General features: G+C 38.6%; 1 protein-coding gene across 3 annotated transcripts in view; it reads right to left on the bottom strand.

Moving 5' to 3' along the window:
- PID1 (phosphotyrosine interaction domain containing 1) overlaps positions 1-17,500 on the bottom strand; it is a 96,097-nt gene extending 78,597 nt beyond the window's left edge. For 2 of the 3 annotated variants that reach the window (XM_081953585.1, XM_081953587.1), the window contains exon 1: positions 17,143-17,500. In XM_081953585.1, coding sequence (XP_081809711.1) covers positions 17,143-17,172 — 30 coding nt within the window. In that variant the 5' untranslated portion in view covers positions 17,173-17,500. Of the gene's footprint in view, positions 1-16,948; positions 17,057-17,142 lie in introns of those variants that run through there. The other variant, XM_081953586.1, reaches the window with a different exon arrangement.
- Between the last annotated feature and the right edge of the window lie 4,112 nt (positions 17,501-21,612).

The raw sequence follows: 21,612 nt of genomic DNA, 5'->3' as shown, positions 1-21,612 counted from the left end.
ATAAATTGAAGTTTGTATAAAGATAAGACAAATTGTGGATAACTACATTTATTTCATTGAAGTTGATTTTACTCAACCGTAACTAAAATTAACATTTGAATCATAAATATATGCAAGGCCAAAGCTTACCCCCACATAACCGCAACCACATTCATAACTCAGTTGATAACATTTTAATTCTGTCATAATTGCTCTGAAACTCCAGGTTCATTCAACGTTAGTTATTCCAATGCCAAACCACACATATGCAGTTTATCTTGGAAAGAGTCACATCTTCCAACAGCCTCAAATAATAACAGAGAAACAACTGGTTCAGTCATTATTCTACAAACATTTAGAATAAACTTTACAGCAAGCAAAGTAGAGATTTCTATGATCAACTTTGTCTATTAAAGATTTTATTTAAACATTTACCAGTTTGATGGTAATAAGGGATTTAACATCTGATGTAGTATTCCTGTCAGAGATCACTGTATTCTTTAATGAAGTTTGCTAACCACTTAACACAATTTTCAAAATTATACATTTTAAAAGCATGATTTCTGAATTGCACAAGATGCAATTCCATCTTATATATATTAATACAAAAAAAAAGTCAATTTACTGTGACTTATTTCCAAGTACCCGCAGAATTGCAGTCCTATGTGCACTGTCTGAATTTCTCAGCCTTTAGTTATTTTTATCTTTAAATTTCATAAGATCCTTGATTTAATTGATTCTTTGTTGATTATTATTCCATTCAATAAAATATATTAGAAGCTTATGCAGCCAAAAATCCTCCCACCTTTTCTGGTAAACAAACTTACCATCATCTCATACACAACATGTGTTTTTATTACAGAGCTGTTTTTAAATGTGGTTAAAAATATAAATTTTCCAGATTCAGGACTGTCAACAAAGCAAACTTCAATTTGAACCATACTCCGAAGCATTAGGAGTAGTAACATGGAAATCTTTCAATCCAACTATTTGATAAGAAAAAAAAGTCTGTTCTGACCTAGGTTTCCTGAGACAGTAAAAAGTACACACTTAGTTACAAAAATCCTCTTTTTATTTCAATGGCCGTGAATTATGTTCATTTACAGCCTGAAATGAGTCACAAATAGTTTGTAAAGAGTCCGACAGACGTCTGCCAAAGTCTTTCGGGATAAGGCTGATAAGCACTCACCTATATCTCCCTTGAAACTCTGCCAAAGACCTAACTGGCAATTAGTTTTGCAAGGCCACAGAGAGCACAGTGTCAAAATGGAGCTTCAGACTTTAAACCAACCAGAACAAAGTTTCTTCCTGCAAAGGCTCATGTGACTTTGCTCCTCTTGTATAACATATAATATAAGTCTTATGGGAGGGACCAATCTCATCTCCCAGCCTTACTCTCGAGTTGCCCCTTTTGTCATAACTCTTCTTGCCTTCTGGCAGCTCTGGGCATGCGCGCACTGGGAACAGGGTTCCCCTGTTCCTCTTCCTCACTGATGTCCGACTCTGGAGGCAGCACATCCAGATGGCCTTGGCCCCCTGGGTCCCCAATGTGCAGCCCTCATCCAAGCCTTCCCCAGACTCCAGGACTGGCCCAGTTCCTCCCCAACCTCCTCACTGTCCAACTCTGCTGCCAGCTCTGCAGGCCGCCGGTGGACCACAGCAAAGTCATCTGCTATGTCTCAATGGATTGTCTGATTAGTTGGATGCATACTTCACATTATTTATTTGTTAGTGAAATGCTATAATAGGTGAGTCCAGCCATGGTAACTTCTAATCCATGGGATAATCCATAAATTATGGTTTATGTAACAAACCATTTCTTAGCTAGTATGTAGACTCTGTAAACTGTAAAATCACTGTCTGGACAATAAAAATATCCATATGTCAGCATTAGAATGAGATCAAAACTAAAAAAAACAAAACAAAACTTTGACCACTTGTTCTTGTGGATGCTGTTTTCTTGATATTGCTAGAAGTACAATCACCATTACTACCAACTTTCCCTGTCTTATAAGTTTCAGATATTTTGGAACTATAACTGGACCTTTCAGCTGGACTTTACATCTGGGTACACCATAAAAACAGCATTGATCACACATCTAAATGAACTCTGGTAGAAGGGAGATTGAGGTGGTGCAGTGCTACTCATTCTTCTTGTTGCCTCATTGGTATCTAGTACCATTGAAAATGATATCCTTCTGTTCATCCCCATAGGATGGGAACATGGGGCAATACATTGCAGTAATTCTTCTTTGTCTAGGACCAGTTCTAGTTGGTGTTGGTAGGTGGGGGAAGATCCTACCAGATAGCACTTCTTTACAGAATTATAAGCTATCTTGTGATCAGCTTATTATTTTAATGGAGCTGCCCCTGCAAACCATTTAAAAACTATAATGGCCCAAAATATGATCACAAGACTAGTGATTCATGCTCCTTCTATCATTGTGTGATACTACTGCTTTGCTGCTGCACTGGTTACTAGTGTGTTCCTAGGTCCAATTCACAGTGTTGATGATAACTTCTAAAGCCCTTAAAGTCCTAAAACAAAGTTACCTATGACATGATCCTTCTCTTGTCATTTTTGTCTAAAAGAATCTAGATGAACTGACCCATCCCAGGTTCCAGATGAAAGCAGTTTTAGTGACTGCATTCATCCTAAGGTAGTGATGGCTAATCTTTTTGGCACTGAGTGCCGAAACAGGAGCACACACGCACATGCCAGAGCACCAACAAGACAGTTAGCCGCTTTCTTCCGGGTTCCGTCGCTGGTCTTCATGCATGCGCATGATGGAACCCAGGAAAGTACAGCTGGCCACACGTGCATGTGTGCCATCACTAGCTGCACTTCCAGGTTTCATCACGTGCATGTGCGAAGATCAGTTGGCTGTGGCACGTGTGCATGACGGAACCCAGAAGAGAGTGGCTGGTGACAGCACACGTGCCCACAGAGAGGGCTCTGCGTACCACCTCTGGCACGTGTGCCATAAGTTCACTATCACGGTCCTAAGGCATATATGACCTCCAATGCTAACGTTATATTCTGAATGTTGCTTTTGGAAAGTGTCAAATTGAGTATGGTTTATTATTGCTATTTGCTAGCTAACGTTTTACAGGTAGTCACTGAAAAACTCATTCAGCCACTGTTCAAAATTATGACAGCACTGAACAAGTGAGACAACAATTTTTATAGCTATAGCTGTTGCATCCCCATAGTCATATGATTGCTATTTCATGCTTGGCAACCAGGTCACAATTACAATGCCACAGCATCTTGTGGCACCATAGTTGACCTTTACTGAGAGTTTTCAACAGTCAAAGTCAATGAGGAAGCCAATGGGTGTTCACAAATGACAATCAGATGTTTTTAGCTCATTGCGACCACACAGAATTCACCTAACAATGTCAACTGGAGCTGTACAACTCCCAGTGCAAGTTGGTATAGTCACAGGATGTTACATTTTATCATTATTAAGTAAGAACTACCTTACTGTACAGCTTAGAAGCAGAAAACTGAAATCACAATTTGAAAAACCTCATTTATCCCTTTCAAAATGCAAGCATCAGGAAAACCCATTTCAGTGTCATAAAACAATTATTATAATGGCTTTATCCATATGTGTGGTGTTAGAATTCCAACTAGATGCTGAAAAGATCGATCAAGGATAATTTTGTGGACAATAGAAATACTTTTTAATTTATATGTCAAATAGGCTTATTTGCACCCCAAGCAAGTTTTATGTATAAAAGCAATTGCCATTACAAATTTGCTAGTTTTTCAAGTATTGTTGAGTTCTATTATTATTTGCTGTAGAGACTAAAATGATTACTCTGCTGGAATGGAAGATAATTGCAGTCTTTTGCAAGCTGGTTCTTTAAAAGACCAAGCTTATATTGAGACTGTTCTGGAAATCAACATTCAGCATGGCAATAAAGAGACTTATTTTGCAGCAAATGTAAGACAAATTATTCTCTTTTCATTTGAAATAACATTGGAATAATCCTAAAAATAAAGATTAACTACAAGAAAGCATATTCCATCATTTCAGCATGATCTCTATTGGACAGATGAATGAAAAAATGAACTAATATTTAATTATCAGTCCACTGCAAACCACATCTACTTACCAGCAAATCTGTGACATCTATATAAACACAGCCTAATAAAGCCTACAGAATTTTAATTAGCTGCTTTCAAGAAAACTATTGATTTGAATAATTAAAGGAGGTATGTGGTTTCTAACAAGGTAGCATGTTGTAATGAATTCTCAGGATGTATTCCACAACAGTCTTTTTACCAAAAAAAAAAACCTTACTGACTTCTATTTCTCTTAGTTATACCAAGCTTCCTCCAGAATTAACATGTTTTTTCAGAGCAGCTCATTTCTGCAAGTATAAACAACTTTAAAAATGGGAGCTGCCCTAACCTAAGTAGTGCCAGATGAGTTTTTCTGACTCCCCAGAACTGTTTTGTTTTCAAACATCTTATTTGATACTAATTCAAATTGCAAAAGTGGTCTATAAAATTAATTTCTTTACAAGGTTCAAATAATTGAATAAGACCCTCTAATTCAATTAGCCATAGCAGAAATTGAAAGAAAATAGCCAAATATAGGAAAGAAAACTTGATAAGTTTATAAGGAAGTCATAAAGTGATAAATAACTAAACAGGCTGGTGACCTGAGATTCTACAACAAGATAAGGAAGGTCTCCAGAGTTCAAAACATAACAAGACCAAAAACAACATCTACAAATAAATAAAAAACCTCAACAACAATAATTATAACGAAGTAGAACATCAGAAAGGATGTATTGTATAGTGTCATGAGAATATGAGTTCCATGAAATGACTCCTGGATCTAAATGCCAATTTGCTCCCTTGAGATTAAGGCAGATAAGGTGGAAAAGCTAAAGAAAAGGAAAGTTTATAGACAAGACTTAGAAGATAAAGAGCTTTCTCTCCCAATTATCACACAAATTAAAATATATCCTTAATTCAAGCACATATAGTCTTGGACTTGAATGGTTACTATGTGAGTACAGAAAAGATGTTGCTTCTTTAAGAACCAAAAACATCAAACTCTTTTCCTACTTTGGATCCGAATATTGTATACTTAATGGAATTGTTAGGCAATTTTGAGATTTTGTTATCAACTGGTCCAAGAGCAGATGTCACCACTTTTGAAGTATAATTACGTCATAGATTTGCACTTTATTTTTTATTAAAAATTCCAATCATGAAATTTTCCATTTTTGTAACAGATACGTATTAAGTCAAGCTATCCATCAAGACCTAAAACACGGGTGTCGCTCAAGGCCTGGGGACTGGATCCGGTCCATAGGATATTTAGATCTGGCCCGCAGGACCGCCCTGAAAACAGTGAAGGACCGGTCGATGGTGCTTCTGCCAGCTCAACATCACTCCTATCAGCGGTGTCTGTGGTGGCCCAAGAGCTCTGCCAGTGAAAATGGGCTCCCGTGCTGCGTTTTCAGCTGCCACAATGACTGGCAGAGGGTTGTAGGAGGCCATGGAAGCTGGAAATGCAGCTTGGGAGCCCATTTTCACTGGCAGACCGCTCAGGCCACCACAGGCATCCCGACAGGAGTGATGTTGAGCTGGCCATGGCCCTCCTGAGGTCAAATAACCGTGACGCGGCCCTCAATGAAATCGAGTTTGACACCCCTGACCTAAAGGATCTTTTTCCTACCTATTTAGTACCTTTTTTTGCTGTGACTAATTTCAAAAGAATCAATAAAGGTACGGGATTAGAATGTTTCACAGAAAATAAAGGTGGGGCGAAGCATTCCCCATAAGCTCATAAATGTTACCTGAAAGCTTCTAATAAGCCACACTGGGAAATTAGACAGCATTTAGTCTACCTAATTAGCATTCAATAGCACTCAGGTTTTAGGAGGGTTTTGAAGAAAAAGAAAATAAGTGCCGGTATTGGTTACCTATATTCATTACTAGTACAGACCAATCACAAGAAAGGGGTTGGGTCAATAAAATAGAAGTCATAATTCTGGTGGATAAACTTACAGGTAATTTTGGGTGTGTAAAAATTACATGATAAATTTTGTGTATCAAGTTTAGCTAATTATTTTAATCCAAATAGTATTTCAGAATAATACTTAATAAGGAAGTATTTATATTCAAGTAAGAAACAGCTTATTATGGTTTTCCAATATCAAGGATCAGTGAAGGAAATAAAAATCTTGCATTCATTTTGCTTAGAAAAATCAATGTGCTTGCTTGATTTTAAAAAAAAGACTAGGAAGTAAGATTAATGCTTTCTGATTATAAGATACATATTACATTCAAAATAGTTAAACAGAACACTAAGTTAGTACTCTAACTTTTATAAGTTTTACTACAGAAGAGATACATTCAAAGTATAACAGTGCAGTTTTGTAAAAAACGATTTGCACTTTTCACATTTTCTAAATATTATAAAACTTTATTGGTATTACAAAGAAATAACCCTGAAATTGGTGTTCATTTAATGTATCTAATATACTAATATTACAAAGTCATCTAATATAATGTTTCTGTGACAGTGTGAAGAGGCAATCCCTCCCATTCAATCAATTCAATTAAAGACATAACTAGAACTAATTTTATGAATTCCTATTTTAAAGAAGTCAGATCTGTATTCTGTAAACTTTATTCTCCCTCTTCATAGTGGTATTCTTACTATATATTCTAACAGTAACTAGAAATAGAAGAAATCTTCTCCTCAAAAATACTGTAAAAAGATTAAGATCTCTTTTAAAAGATGCCTATCAGTCTAGAAAACAGTTACAAAACTAATTTCAAATTTCTCCACCAATGAAAATCAGAGAAAGAGAGAAACAGTCTTGAAATGCAAAAGATTTAAGATGATTGTTAATCTTCCCTTCCAACAGTGATTGTTTATGTGAAAAATACTCCAGAAGTATATCATCAACCCAGGAAGTTATGAAGAACCGCAAAACACAATTCAAGGATCTGTGGCTTTCTCACCTTGTCTAACGTTAACAGTCATGAAAAAGAAGAGAAAAAAGCACTGGTTAAGTATGTACATTTCATGCAAGTCTAATTATGGCCGATCAATTATAACAGATCATGCCAGACTAATCTTATTGCATTCTTTGATAACATGACAAAATTAGTGGACCAGAGGAATGCCGTCGATATAGTTTACTTGGACTTCAGTAAGGCATTTGATAAGATAGACCATAACCTACTACTAGATAAAGTAGAAGAATGTGGGTTAGACAGCATCACCACCAGATGGATTTGTAACTGGCTGACCAACCGCACTCAACGTGTAGTCCTCAATGGAACTGCATCTACATGGAGGGAAGTATGCAGTGGAGTACCCCAAGGCTCTGTTTTGGGCCCAGTACTCATCAACATCTTCATCAATGATTTGGATGAGGGAATAAATGGGGAACTCATCAAATTTGCAGATGACACCAAGCTGGCAGGAATAGCCAACACTCTAGAAGATAGGCTAAAGATACAGAAGGATCTTGACAAACTTGAACATTGGGCACTATCTAATAAAATGAAATTCAATGGTGAAGAGTAAGGTTCTACATTTAGGCAACAAAAACGAAATGCACAGGTACAGTAAAGGTAGTAACTTGCTCAACAGTAGTAACTGTGAAAGGGATCTTGGAGTCCTAGTGGACAACCATTTAAATATAAGCCAGCAGTGTGCAGCAGCTGCCAAAAAAGCCAGCGCAGTTCTAGGCTGCATAAACAGAGGGATAGAATCAAGATCACGTGAAGTGTTAATACCACTTTATAATGCCTTGGTAAGGCCACACTTAAAATACTGCATTCAGTTTTGGTCACCACGATGTAGAAAAGATGTGGAGACTCTAGAAAGAGTGCAGATAAGAGCAACAAAGATGATTAGGACTGGAGACTAAAACATATGAAGAACGGTTGCAGAAACTGGGTATGTCTAGTTTAATAGAAAGAAGGACTAGGGGATAGCAGTGTTCCAATATCTCAGGGGTTGCCACAAAGATGAGGGAGTCAAACTATTTTCCAAGGCACCTGAGGGTAGAACAAGAAGCAATGGATGGAAACTAATCAAGGACAGAAGCAACTTAGAACTGAGGAGAAACTTCCTGACAGTTAGAACAATTAATCAGTGGAACAGCTTGCCTCCAGAAGTTGTGAATGCCCCAACACTGAAAGTCTTTAAGATGATGTTGGATAGCCATTTGTCTGAAACGGCATAGGGTTTCCTGCCTAGGCAGAGGGTTGGACTAGAAGACTAGAAGGTCCCTTCCAACTCTGCTATTGTATTGTATTGTATGGCCAAGATAGGGGGAATTAACATTTCTTTATAGAATCTCTGGTGCTTTGACAGCTGGTTTCCTCATAATATCAACCTTGAATGAATCTTGAATTTCTAATTTCAGTGATGCCTTTCTTCTCTAAATCTACTACATTCCTATAGTGGAAGGAAGGAAAGCTATGATCCAGCCTATAGCGGGGCTTATATTTTCCCCTTTGAATTGCAAATTCATTGTATGAAACTTTTCAGTTCACCAAAGCAATGTTAAATAGAATTAGTTCTCCTGATTATTTACTGTCATTGTTGTTTTTAAATGAACTCAGTAAATTACAAATAGAAATATAAACAAATTATTTAAATAAATAAACTTACAGGCTTATTTTTATTAGAAAGCTAATTAGTTGATCATAGCAGAAAATCAAATAAAATTGAAGTGTAAATGAATCTTTTTCTTGCCAGGTCAGAACCAATCTGTTTTTAGTCGTGACTATTTCCAAAAGATATACATATGACTGGCAGATTGGAAAACCAAGAAAAAATGTGAGAGGGAGTCGTCATTCCCCTTGTCAATGTCTCATCTACTTTTTAAATGAGTACAATTTTAATATCTTCGTGTGCACAATGAATGGCAGAAAACTGTTTTATAATGTCCTTTTGACAGACTTCTCAAATAATACTGTACTAATGATTTTGCTTTGGATGAGTAAATTTGAGGATTAGCATGGAGTTAATTGACCTCAAAAATTTTGCCACAGCTGAATAGATCTGATAACGAGCACTAGAATAAGCTTGAAGCCAATTAAGACTGCTCTGCAGTGAATAATTAGAGACAGTGCAACCTATATGTCCCATTCTGATATTACTGAGGTATAGTTTATTAATAAGCAAATCCAATGCAGCATTTAGGAAAAGATAGCAAACAGGAGACCCACGTTTGTAAGAAAATGCAAAAAGAGGGTTTTCTACTAGATACTTCTATGTCAGGCAACTTGATAGCCTTATAGCATCTAGCTTTTTTTAAAAAAATTGAAAGTAGCTAATTCCTATATGCTCAGTGGCGACTAAGAATGCTTACATATTGATATTCTCCTCCTCATTAATGTCACCTCATTTTAGTTGCGTGCAAATATATCTTGAATGTGTGCTAATTAAACTTCTCTCCTACTAATGTCTCTTCAAATTCATCATCCACTCTTGTTGTAATACATTTTCTGTGACTGGAGTCAATAAACATGTTTTATTGATTATACTTCAGCTGAGTTTGCATTCCACGTGAAGCCTAAATCTTAGCCTAATATCAACTTTGTCTGCAAATTTCCTCCAATTTTGCCGACTGCAAATCTTCCGGGATTTATTTGCCTTTAATTTACAACAAATCTTCATCTCCTATACTGTAACTGTCCTGGAAAATGTCAACCATTCTTATGAACGAATAATACCAATGTGATCATTTCTGGAAATCAACCGTTGGGCATACAGAAGATTTGACAGAGATTTATTATTGAGCCCTGAATCAAGTTAGTAGTCTATAGAATTAAGACACATTAGGTTGGAATTGAATTCAGAGGTGGGGAAAGGGTTAACCCTATTCCTATTTTGCCTTGACCTTCATTTAGAGGGTTTGGAGAATAATTGGTTTTGGGTTTATTTATCAATATTTCAAATCCACGTGCCCCCAAGAAAATAGAAATGTGGCACTTTGTGCCACTTATGAATGTCTTTCTACAGATAAGCCCAATTTATCTGAAAAAGTTATTGCAAGAAATAGACTTTAGAAGTGGTACTGATAAATGCAAATTCTTACTAGGTTAAATCACAGGTGGTAGCTCCCTGATTCCTGCCAAATTTCAGGGTTGCTGTATGTGATTCGGTGTTAAAGAAAGCTTGTTATAAATGTTTCAATGTTAGCAAATAACGGTGGCATAGGAAGAGTTCTCTATGGAAGTAATAGGACTTTTTTGTTTATTTTGTTGCTTAATGCTTAATTCTGTATTTTTTAGGTTTATAGTTTTTTTGTCACTAACATTACTTTTATGGAGTCCATGGAGCAAGCTTATAAAGCATCTGTGTTTTTATAAGAGCAATTTTATCCTAGTAAAGTAAAATTTTATTGAGCAAGTATAGAAATGTTACTTAAAGTGAAGCAACAAAATCAACAGAGCTTAATTTCTGAAAGTTACCAAGGACAGCCAGAGCATGTTTGATTCTGTAGCCATAAATAAACAGGGTTTTCTTCTTTATTTTGTAAATATATAGTTTGGCTAAAAAGGAAAACCAATATTGATCAAATTTTGAGTCTGGTGTATGTTTCATTTTTATCCTCAGATAAGATTGATTTGAAAGCCACTTTTGTGCAGTGGTTAAGATATCAGACTATAAACATGGGAAGCATGAGTTCTAGACATGCTTTGGGCACAAAAGTAGTTGAGCGACCTTGGAGCAGTCATTCTCTCTCAGTTCTAGGAAGGAGGCAATGGCAAACCACTTCAGAAAAACCTTGCCAAGAAAACTGCAAGGACTTGTCAAGGCAGTCTCTAAGAATCGGACGTGATTGAACGAAAGAAAAAAACAGTATAGGTTTGCTGAAGTCTTCCTTGTTACCCCAAAAACTATTAGATTCTATGCAGCTGTTACAAAATGGTAAAAGCTCCAGGCACTGGCAATTTTTAAGTGTAAAGGTATAAGTCATTTGCAGGTTTGTTAAAGTCTACATTTTGGATGTGTATATGAATCTTTTAAGGATGCTAAATTGACATCATCATTTTATGAGTCATCATAAGGTTAGTTTTCAAACGAGGTAAAGAGTCTACATTTTGTGCTAGTTATAGGTCTATTTCATTAATTAATGTGCATACTAAAATATTAGCTATTATAATGGCTAGGTTGCAGCAGAAGGTCTTATCACATATAATTCAGTCTTCCACTCTGGTTTCATCATAGATTGTCAGGCATCAATGAAGGATTATTAATTGATTTATTAAATATAGCCAAGGAGATAATGGACTCTGCTGTACTAGTATTTTTAGATGCAGAAAAGCCCTTTGTTTGGATTATTTTTTTTTAAGCAAGTGATAACTATATAACCACAATAATACACGGGCAAACAATAGATAACAACTCAAAGGTAAACTGCTTCAAACTCGATTGCAGAAAATACAACTTCAGCAACAGAGTAGTCAACGCCTGGAATGCTCTACTCGACTCCATTGTTACAGCCTCAAACCTTCACAGTTTCAACCTCAAACTGTCTACTGTGGACCTCACCCCATTCTTAAGAGGTCCGCAAAGGGGGCGTGCATAAGCGCACCAGCGTGCCTACCGTCCTTGTCTTACTGTCCCCATTTATCTGTATTTACTTCCTTTGTTCATGTTTATGTTCATACCTATACTTGTTATCTTGCACATGTCTGACAAACAAATAATAAATAAATAAATATCTGATTATCAGTGGATTTAAATTTATTATTTTCAATCCTATGCTAGAATAATAACGAATTAAATAACTTCAGACTCTTTGAGCTAAATGTGGCACTCAATAAGGCTTTTCACTTTGACCTTTATTATTTAACCTTTGATCACTACTATAAGACGATCTTCAGACATTAAGTACACTACATTGACAGGGTGCAAGTGAAAATTATTTTTATATGCTGGAGATATAGTTGCAATATCTTACATCTCTGCCTAATTTTATAAAAGTACTATAGCATTTTGGAAAGTATTTTGGTTGTAAAATTAATTGGGATGAATATTGTTTACTTCCCTTTAGGTCCCAATACATCAGTACTCTTATTTAATGAGATGGATTTTGTGATTTCTACTTGTTATATTAAATATCTGGAACTTTACATATGCCAAAATATTTCTAAATATTTGGAAATTAAGATCTTGAAAATTTTAGGAATATAAACAGATGAAAGGGTATAGGGCAGTGATGGCGAACCTATGGCACGTGTGCCACAGGTGGCACATGGAGCCATTTGTCAGGGCACGCAAGGCGCTGCCCTGTCAGCTGGCCAGCGCACATGTGCGCGCTGGCCAACTGAGTTCACCCTTTTTTAAAGCTATTTTTCGCCCTCCCCAGGCTCCAGAGCCTTTATAGGAGCCTGGGGAGGGCGAAAAGAGCCTCCCCCACCCCCCCGGAGCCCCCCGGAGGCTTCATGAGCTTCCCTGAAGCCTCCGGAGCGCAAAAAGCTGGCCCTACGGGCAAACCAGAAGTTCAGGAACGGACTTCCGGTTTGCTCGGAGGTTTGTTTTGACTGCTCCGGAGGCTTCAGGAAGCATCCTGAAGGTCCCTGAAGCCTCCAGAGGGCTTCTGGGGGGGGCGGGGTAGGCTGTTTTCGCCCTCCCCGTGCTCCTATAAAGCCTCTGGAGCCTGGGGAGGGCAAAAAAAGCATGCAAAAAATGGGGGGTCGCGCCTGTAGTGCACGCATGTGCACTGGGGGGGTCGGGCATTGCATTATGGGTGTGGCACGCCCACACACTACCCCCCTGCGCTCCCCCCACTTATGGCACGCGAGCCAAGAAAGGTTCGCCATCGATGGTATAGGGTAAAATTAATGTTATTAAATAGACTATTATCCCCAACTTGATTTGTAAAAATATCATTTGGCTTATCTTTTACAACCATTAATATGTGGAAAGAAAATGTAGTGGAATACAGGTAGTCCTCAACTTACAACCACAATTGAGCTCAAAATGTCTGTTGCTAAGTGAGGCATGTGATAAGTGAATTTTTCCCCATTTTACGATCTTCCTTGCCACACTTAAGTGAATCACTACAGTTGTTGGGTTAGTAATATTGTTGTTAAGTGAATCTGGCTTGGCTGGTCAGAATTTCACAACAGGTGACCACATGACCCTGGGACACTGCAACCATCATAAATATATATCAGGCGCCTGGAGCCTGAATTCTGACCCTGTGACCATGTGCATGCTGCAATGGTTGTAAGTGTTAAAAACGGTGATAAGTCACTTTTTTAAGTATCATTGTAACTTTGAATGGTCACCAAATGAACTGTTGTAAATCAAGGACTACTTCTTCCAAAGATGCTTTTTCAAGAGACAACCAGACTTTCTGGTTTTTCTGTGAAGACATTTCACTTCTTATCCAAGAAGCTTCTTCAGCTCAAGGACTACTTGTACAACATATGCATAACACACCTTTCAAACAACCCTGGGCAGTTCCCAATCAAAAATTAAAAGACATATAAAATCATTTTTAAAACTATAAAACTCAACCAGTTAAAACATAAAACATGGTGCAAATCAGTGCTAACATACCATCATCTAACCCCAAATATCCTTCCTTTAGTTTGTACAATTTAAGATGGTATATATAAAGTACCCATTCCCTATTTTCCCCACAACCATCACCCCAGGGTAGGTTGCTGCCAGTTTTACTACCGGTTTACAACCCATGTGCAAAATGTGTGTGCACTGTTCAATGTATTGTTCTGTGCACATGTGCAGAACAATTTACATGAACTGCGCATGCACAGTCACTAAAATCAAACATGGCGGTGACGTTAGCGGCAACGAGAGAATTAGTTTGGGGGCGTGTCAGGCCTGGGTCACTGCCGGTTCTGCAACCCAGGCCTGAATTCCACTACTGGTTCGGCCGAACCAGCAGCAACTCACCTCTGAACCACCCTGTGAGGCACCCTGGAGTGAAAGAAAGGGATTTTCTCAAAGTCATCCTGACAGCTTTCAACTGAATCAGAAGCATTACAATTGTAATAGTTTGAACGTTTATCTATGGCAGCGTTTCTCAACCTTAACAACTTTAAGACCCGAGGACTTCAACTCCCAGAATTCCCCAGCCAGCTATGCTGGCTGGGGAATTCTGGAAGTTGAAGTCCACGGGTCTTAAAGTTGCCAAGATTGAGAAACACTGATCTATGGGAAGATGACATAAATCATTACATGACTGACCAGAGGCATAGGATGCAAAGTATCCAGTTATTCTAATCTGGAAGCCCAAATGTGTTTTAGCTTTAGATATATTGAAGAACTTTGAAACCATTCAAAGTAAACTGGAAGGATGATCTCGTTAATTTTAAATCCCAATTTTGAAAGCAAAACTGAATATTTTTCCAAATCATAAATTACCAATGCCAATTTCACTCTTCCAAAAATAATGCTTTTTCACATAAAAGATTGCTAGCATTTTTCCTGTCTGCCAATGTGCCCTGTCCCTACTATGCAGCAGTTTTTCAAGTGCACTAAATTACCATTGATACATTTAAGTTTTTCTTACCTATTCCTGCACTGCTGAAGTGCCCATTTAACCCATTAAACAAAATAACAGTATTTATTATTAAAGGCAGCAAGAGTTTTACATTTTATCATTTTATCAAGGGAGAGGGATAAGTTGATCCCTAGAAAAATATTGAGAGTAATGCATCATATATCATAATCAGCTGTCAATGCCCTTGATAGTTTAGGTTAATGGCATGTTTTTTTGGGCTGTGTATTCCAAGGATAAGAAGGGTCTACATTATTTGGTTGCCTTTTTAGTTTAGTATAATGGTTAAGATGCTGGCTTAGAAATGAAGAGACCTAGTCCTGCCTTAGGCATGAAGGCAGGTGGGTGACTTTGGGCCAGTGACTTTCTCTCAGCCCAACCCACCTCACAGGTTTGTGGGGAAAATAGGAGGGGCTATCATTTATGCTCACCATCTTCAGTTACTTATAACTCAAGATGGGATCAAACTCTAATAATAAATAATTATTTTAAAAATATCATAAGAAATGTGTTTTCCATAAGACCAAAATATATACCAATCCCCTTAAATAAAGTCAAACATAATATCTATCTCATACAAGAACTTTTATGAGTCACTTTTGCTTGATTTGAAAGACTGTTTGAAAAAAAACAACTGTTGTTCTTTTAAAGTTCTTCTCTTTTTCTACCACGAGACTATCAACAACAGCTTTGTGATGCATTCAAAGCTGTAATTTGCACAGAGAGATATAAGAAAAGACAAGAGAGTATTGGGAAAAGTTGTCTTTTAGTCACTACTTGCAAATACAGATCTCCTGAAACATCCCTCAAGAACTCTGGAGGGAAGAGTGCCTCAAAAAAGCAAACAATGCTGGTTTTAAAAAAGATACCATCAAAGCTGACTGAGGTTTTGAACTTTGAAGTGTTTGAATCATGGGATATATCCAGGGGAGTCCAATAATACAGTAAGTTGTAACAGGTTATCGAAGTTAGCAGACATATTTACATTCACATTTTACTGCTGCCAAGGAAAACCCAGATATAAATGGCTTGAGGACATCAGGCTGAGGAGCTGAAGTAAAAGTATCATTTTAACAGTGTGTTTCATAACAGTAGAAGATGCATTACTTTTGTCAGCATTTGCACAACTATTGCTAATCTCTTCAGTGTGTCAACACTTTTATATAACAGTCTGCTATCAGAAAGCAACCCTGCTAAAATGGCAGCATGCACTGCAGAAGGGGCCCGAAGCTAACCTTAGTATAGCCAAATAAACACTGAATCAAAAGTTTGTGAAGAAGTAGAACAAAGGGACAGAATCATCTGCTTGCCAAAGGTCCTGTGCTTTGGAGCCTAGACATTACTTTAAGGAAAGCACGATGTGACCGAATAACTTGATGAGGCTTAATTATTATGTCTTGGAGCAACCATCCCAGAAGACAAAGCACACTACAGAACTGTAACTGCTACCAGAAATATATCAGAGTGACAGGTAAGTCTTTAGTCCCAAATATCTTCAAAGAATAGTCAAGTTCATTTCAGACTGTCCTGGATGAATCAAGCCCAAAATATATAGCAACTTTCACAAATGTGTCCCCATATTGTTTAAAGCAAAATACCCCAGAAGTGCAGCACCACCCATGTTCTGGAATACACAAAACACCTGATCGTGCAGAATAATTTAATAAGATTCTCCCAGATCCTACCCATAGAGAGGTTACTCAGCATTGCCTCTTCCTACCTAACCTTTGTCTTCTATCTTGGTTTGCAATTGTGTGGGGGGTTTTCCCCCCCTCTCCAGACATTCAAAACAGCCTTCCCAACTATTTTGCTTTTGCCACTTTAGAATTTCTTCAAGGTTTTACTTGGGGATTTAATGCTACTCCTGCCTGCCAAAAAAAAAAGTTGGTTTCTGTAAATTTATCTGGCAGCCTTTATAGCTGACCATCTGGAGAATATTTTAAAGTGAAAAAGAGAAATTAAGAGGGAGAGAGAGACCTGCAACAAAAACAGTCAGCTTTTCTCTTCTTCCCACTCCCCAACACGGCTCCAAGTCAAGAGATTCCTGACTCGTTTTTGGCCAAGGACTCCTCTATAAAAGCGCCGCACTCTGCCAGCGCCGTCTGGGAAGCGGACTGAAGCCGAGCACAGCAATCCACCCGTCCCTAGTCTTTGGGACAGAGCTCACTCCCTCGCCGTCAATGAAACTCTCGACTAGACGCTCTTCGCGGTTTCAGCTTTCCACGGGCCGTCCTTAGACACGCATTACACGAAAGTGTTTCGAAATGGGGGGGTGGGGTGGAAGCGAGTGAGATGGACGTCTCTAGAATCCCCACGGAAGTGACAGTGCCCCTTGCAAGTCATCCGAGCGAGAGGGCGGCGGGTAGCTCCGTCCATGAAGAGCGCAAGCCACCGGCCAAGGGGAAAGTTGCAAGCGCGGAATCCTTACCATCAAGACCAGGCAAAGGATTGGCGCCAAGTTGTTGTTGTTGCTGCCGCCGCTGCTGTCCCTTTCTCCAGTCGGGGCCACGCAAAATATTGCATTGCAGTCACATGACAGTAGCATCGCCCCCTCCCCAAGCAACCCACCCCACCCCCCCCGACCCTCTATCCACCAACTGCTTCCTTTGCTTCTCCCCTTACCTGCAATCTCTCCGTTGCCGGCTGCCACATATTTCTCCCGCTGGGACCTGGCGGGGCGGAGCGGCGGGACAGGGTTGTTGCTAACGAGCTGGCTGTGGAACGGCTGCAGCGGGTCTCCAGCCAGGCTCGTTCACATCTGCTCGGCGTGTGTCAGCTTGGGGCCAGCCGCCAGCGGACAAACGGGGGGGGGGGGAGAAATGAGCGCCGCCCCGCCGAGGGGGGGGGAGGAGGCGTGCGTTGGAGACGAGAGAAGCCCGGGTTGAACTTGGGCTGCGCGCAGCAAGAGCTCGGCGCCAGCTCCTCACCGCGGCGAGATGCGCCGTCCTATCGTCTTGGCTCCCCCTCCCCTCCCCCGGAGGCCCCCTCACCGCAGCAGTAGGGGATTGCGAACGCTAAGCCCCACCCCCACGTAGCTCCGCCCAATCCCCTCCTCTCCGTCAAATTCCGCCTCCATTCGGTCTCCCTAACTCTCTCCCCCCACCCCCACCCCCGAGCGGCGAGCTCCCTCTAGTGCGGGGCTTCCCGGTTTAGCTGCGGCCTCACCGCCCAGTATCTGCCTCGCTGCTGCTGGTGGTGGCGTGTGACGGCCTTGCGGCTGCTCTGTTATCCGACCTAGGGTCAAGGATCCCCTGGCGTCGGCTCGGCTGCGCGATGTCGGAAGCAATCCATACCATCTACGAGGCAGCCTCGTGAATTAACCTTTTTCCTTTCTGTTAAAATGTGACGATTCCAACAAACGGATTGCGGGGTTTTTTCTGACTCGGGATTTGTGACCCAGCCTTTTTATTTTCTGTTAGATCATCATAGACAAAGTCTATGTGCCCACTAAGAGTCTTGGATGGCATGTGTTTGTAATTATCATCCTCATCAAGGAAGGGTGGGATTGGATTCCAATCAACTTTATTTCATTTTATTTAGTTTGTCAAACATGTACGAGGTAACAGGTATAAGTAAAACATGGACATGAACCCAGGAAATTGGTACGAATAAATGGGGACAGTAGGACAGGGACAGTAGGCACGCTGGTGCACTTATGCACGCCCCCTTTACCGACCTCTTAAGAAACGGGTGAGGTCCACGCTAGACAGTTTATGATTAAAGTTATGGGGGTTTGAAGATGTAACAACAGAGTCAGGTAGTGCATTCCAGGCGTTGACCACTCTGTTGCTGAAGTCATATTTTCTGCAATCAAGTTTAAACGGTTTACCTTTGAGTTTGTATCGATTTGTTTGCCCGTGTATTATTGTGGTTATATAATTATCACTTACTTTAAAATAATAATCCAAATGAAAGCCTTTCTCTGCATTTAAAGATACTAGTACAGCACAGTCCATTATCTCCTTGGCTATAGCTAATAAATCAATTAATAATCCTTCATTGATGCCTGACAATCTATGATGAAACCAGAGTGGAAGAGTTGAATTATATGTGATAAGACCTTCTGCTGCAACCTAGCCATTATAATAGTTAATATTTTAGTATGCACATTAATTAATGAAATAGACCTATAACTAGCACAAAATGTAGACTCTTTACCCCGTTTGAAAACTAACCTTATTATGACTCATAAAATGATGATGGCAATTTAGCATCCTTAAAAGATTCATATACACATCCAAAATGTAGAATTTAACAAACCTGGGTTTTGTTAACTAGGGTGAATTGTCAATATGGCTTTATTAAGCACTTTATGGGTTAGAAAGGGACAAGTTTAAGTCACAGCTTTTCTCCGAGATAAAATCATCCTTAGTTCTTTAGCATTGCAACATCCAACATTTTATAAATGATTTTATTGGCCACTATGCTGCTAACTTGACAACCTTCCTGTTTGGGAATTAGTTCAGCATGTTTATAAATTTGATTGGTAAATAAGTATGTGCTTGAAATGTTCAATCACATTGAAAAAAATTTATCTGGCATGGATCAGCAACTGCCAGCAGTGAAGAGAATACAGAATTGATAGACCGTGATCCTTTTATCAACACTTTGCATCAGCAGGAGAATGTCATGCTTTCCTCTTGATCACACTGATAGTCTGTCTTGTTTTAGTTTTACACCAGACTTTCACTATTCAGAAAATAATGGAATTCCTTGGTTTCCATCACAGGTCTAAAAAAAATATATGTAAGGTTTTATTTATTTTTTTACTTGCCTCATCTTATTGGTGACATGAACAATCCATCTGTGTAACCTAGCAAAAATGCAAGCCATTGGCTATTAATAAGCCAAGAAAGTGTCCTTAGAACATCTCCAATTTGACACCTCACACTTTTTATTAATTAGGACAGCAATTACAATCAAGACAACAGATCAGTATTCTGACAAGATATTATGTTGAAGTTGTGCTGAAGTTCCATAAAGAATAAATGCTTTATTTTAAAAAAATATCTCTTTTATCATCTGTCTCTTTATTATCTATTTTATTACCTATCTACCTTGGTTGATAAATGTGTTTGTTCCAAACCCAAGGTGTCTTTTTCATTACTTTAAGGATATAAATAGAATTAAATTAATTTAGGAAAATATTTTAGATTCCATATTTTTTCTTCATCTAACATGCATAATGTTTCATTTGCCAGGAAAGCTCATAACAAGATCTGAGATTTTTTATAAATGAATTTACCCATTGAGTACATTTGCACCTAGAAATCAGGTTTCAGCAGCGTTGCAAGTCTAGCAACTTGAATCATTGATATCTGCCATTCCATCAGCAACATTAACCAGTAAAGAAAAAGGAAAATGAGCTTCTGATACTCATTTGCAAAAGAAACTTTGTCTTCTGCATTATGCAATCTATGCTGGTTGGACAGAGTAAGGAGACATCTGCTGGTGAGCAATGCAGTTCATATCCTTATTTGGTGGAACTTACTTTAAAAAATGCATTTTCTACCTAGTCACACATGGAAACAAGCAACAATATGGCAAGAGCAAACATAGTTTGAAATTGACAGTGCAACTGTTATGCTGTTAGAGGTAAAGTTTTAGCTTTTATTCACAATAAATTCTTGAAAAGCACATTGTTTTTGTAGACACTGAATTCATTATTTTCAGAATAAAATCTTAAAATCTGCAGAGAATATAATGGCTGCTATGTTTCAGAAAAAAAACATATTTTGGACAGTGCAATCATCAAACACTTGTATCTCATCTTCATTTTGTGGGAGAAACCTATTGAAAATTAATCTCTTGGCGAGGAGGACCATGATAACAGCAATAATACTAGGGAACTAAGTGAACACATTCTGGCTTCCACAGTGTTCATGTCAAGTCTTCTGAATAGTTACAAAACAATCTCAGGATGGCAGGCAAAGTAGCTATGTTCAGAGATTACTCTAAAACCCATGTTATTTAATGTAGTTATGTAGCATTGACTTAATAAGATGTATATCTAGTCAGTCATGGTTTTGCATGCTGGGTAGGATGCTAGCAGGACTGCAGAAGATCACTTTCAATAAATTAAATTGTTTTTAGAATTGGAAGCAGCAGATACTTGTAAAAGTCAATCTCATTGCTTAAAATATTGGAAGAAGCCCATGAAACCCTATTAAGCTTTTGCAGTGGAAAAAGAAGCTGTCTCTCCAAATGCCTAAATGCTTGTACAGGGACTGCAGGATGCTATCTTTCCCAGTTTCAGAAACAGACTAAGTTCTTAACATGCACCAATCTTCCTTAACTTGATGCTCCTCTAGATGTGTAGACCAACTTTTGGAATCTCATTGTAGAATAGCCATGACTAATAATTGTGGGAACTGGAACCCACTTAACTATATTGAGAAATTAAAAAATTTGTGATCTGGAACCTTTTTTAAAATGTATATTATGCCTACTATTATACAACATTTCATTGGTTTGTACTTTATTCTTCTCATGGTAATTATTGATAGTCATGTGTAATTATTTCAAGGTGTGAAATCTCACACATCTTTAATTATAATGATGGTGAATAGATAGTTGGTCCGATTCTTGTTATCTCTAAACAAGGCAGAGAAAGGCTGATCTGAAACCTTGGAAAGGTCTGCCTGTCAGTGGCCAGATTTAGAAGCAATGGTATAACATGATTTATTTAGCTAATTTCTGGCTTGTTTGTCTCTATTTGTCCTATCTGGCTTGCAAATTGTGATCCCTTTCTGTTAACAATGCCATGATGTGAAACCGTGGGTCAGAGTTGGCTAGCAAATAATATTGAACCAGATGGATAATAATTATTTATGTCTTCAAGTCAGTTTTGGATTCCTGGCGGCTGCCTGGACTAGTTCCTGCAGTTTTCTGGGCAAGGTTTTAAGTAAGTGGTTTGCCATTGCTTCTTTCTTAGAATTTTTCCTAGCGCTGAGAGAGAGTGGCTAGTCCTGGATCAAGAACCCATCAAGTGTCCCAGGTTCTAGGCTGATGTTTTAACCATTTACCAAATTGGTTCTCAAATAGTTAATGTATTAATGTTATAGTTGTCCACTGCCAGTGAAAAGCTGGTTT

The sequence above is a fragment of the Natrix helvetica genome, assembly GCF_964273705.1.
Source record: "Natrix helvetica genome assembly, chromosome: 5".
Taxonomy (NCBI): domain Eukaryota; kingdom Metazoa; phylum Chordata; class Lepidosauria; order Squamata; family Natricidae; genus Natrix; species Natrix helvetica.
Note: the sequence above shows the minus strand (reverse complement) of the source record. Positions and strands in the feature narration are given on the sequence as shown.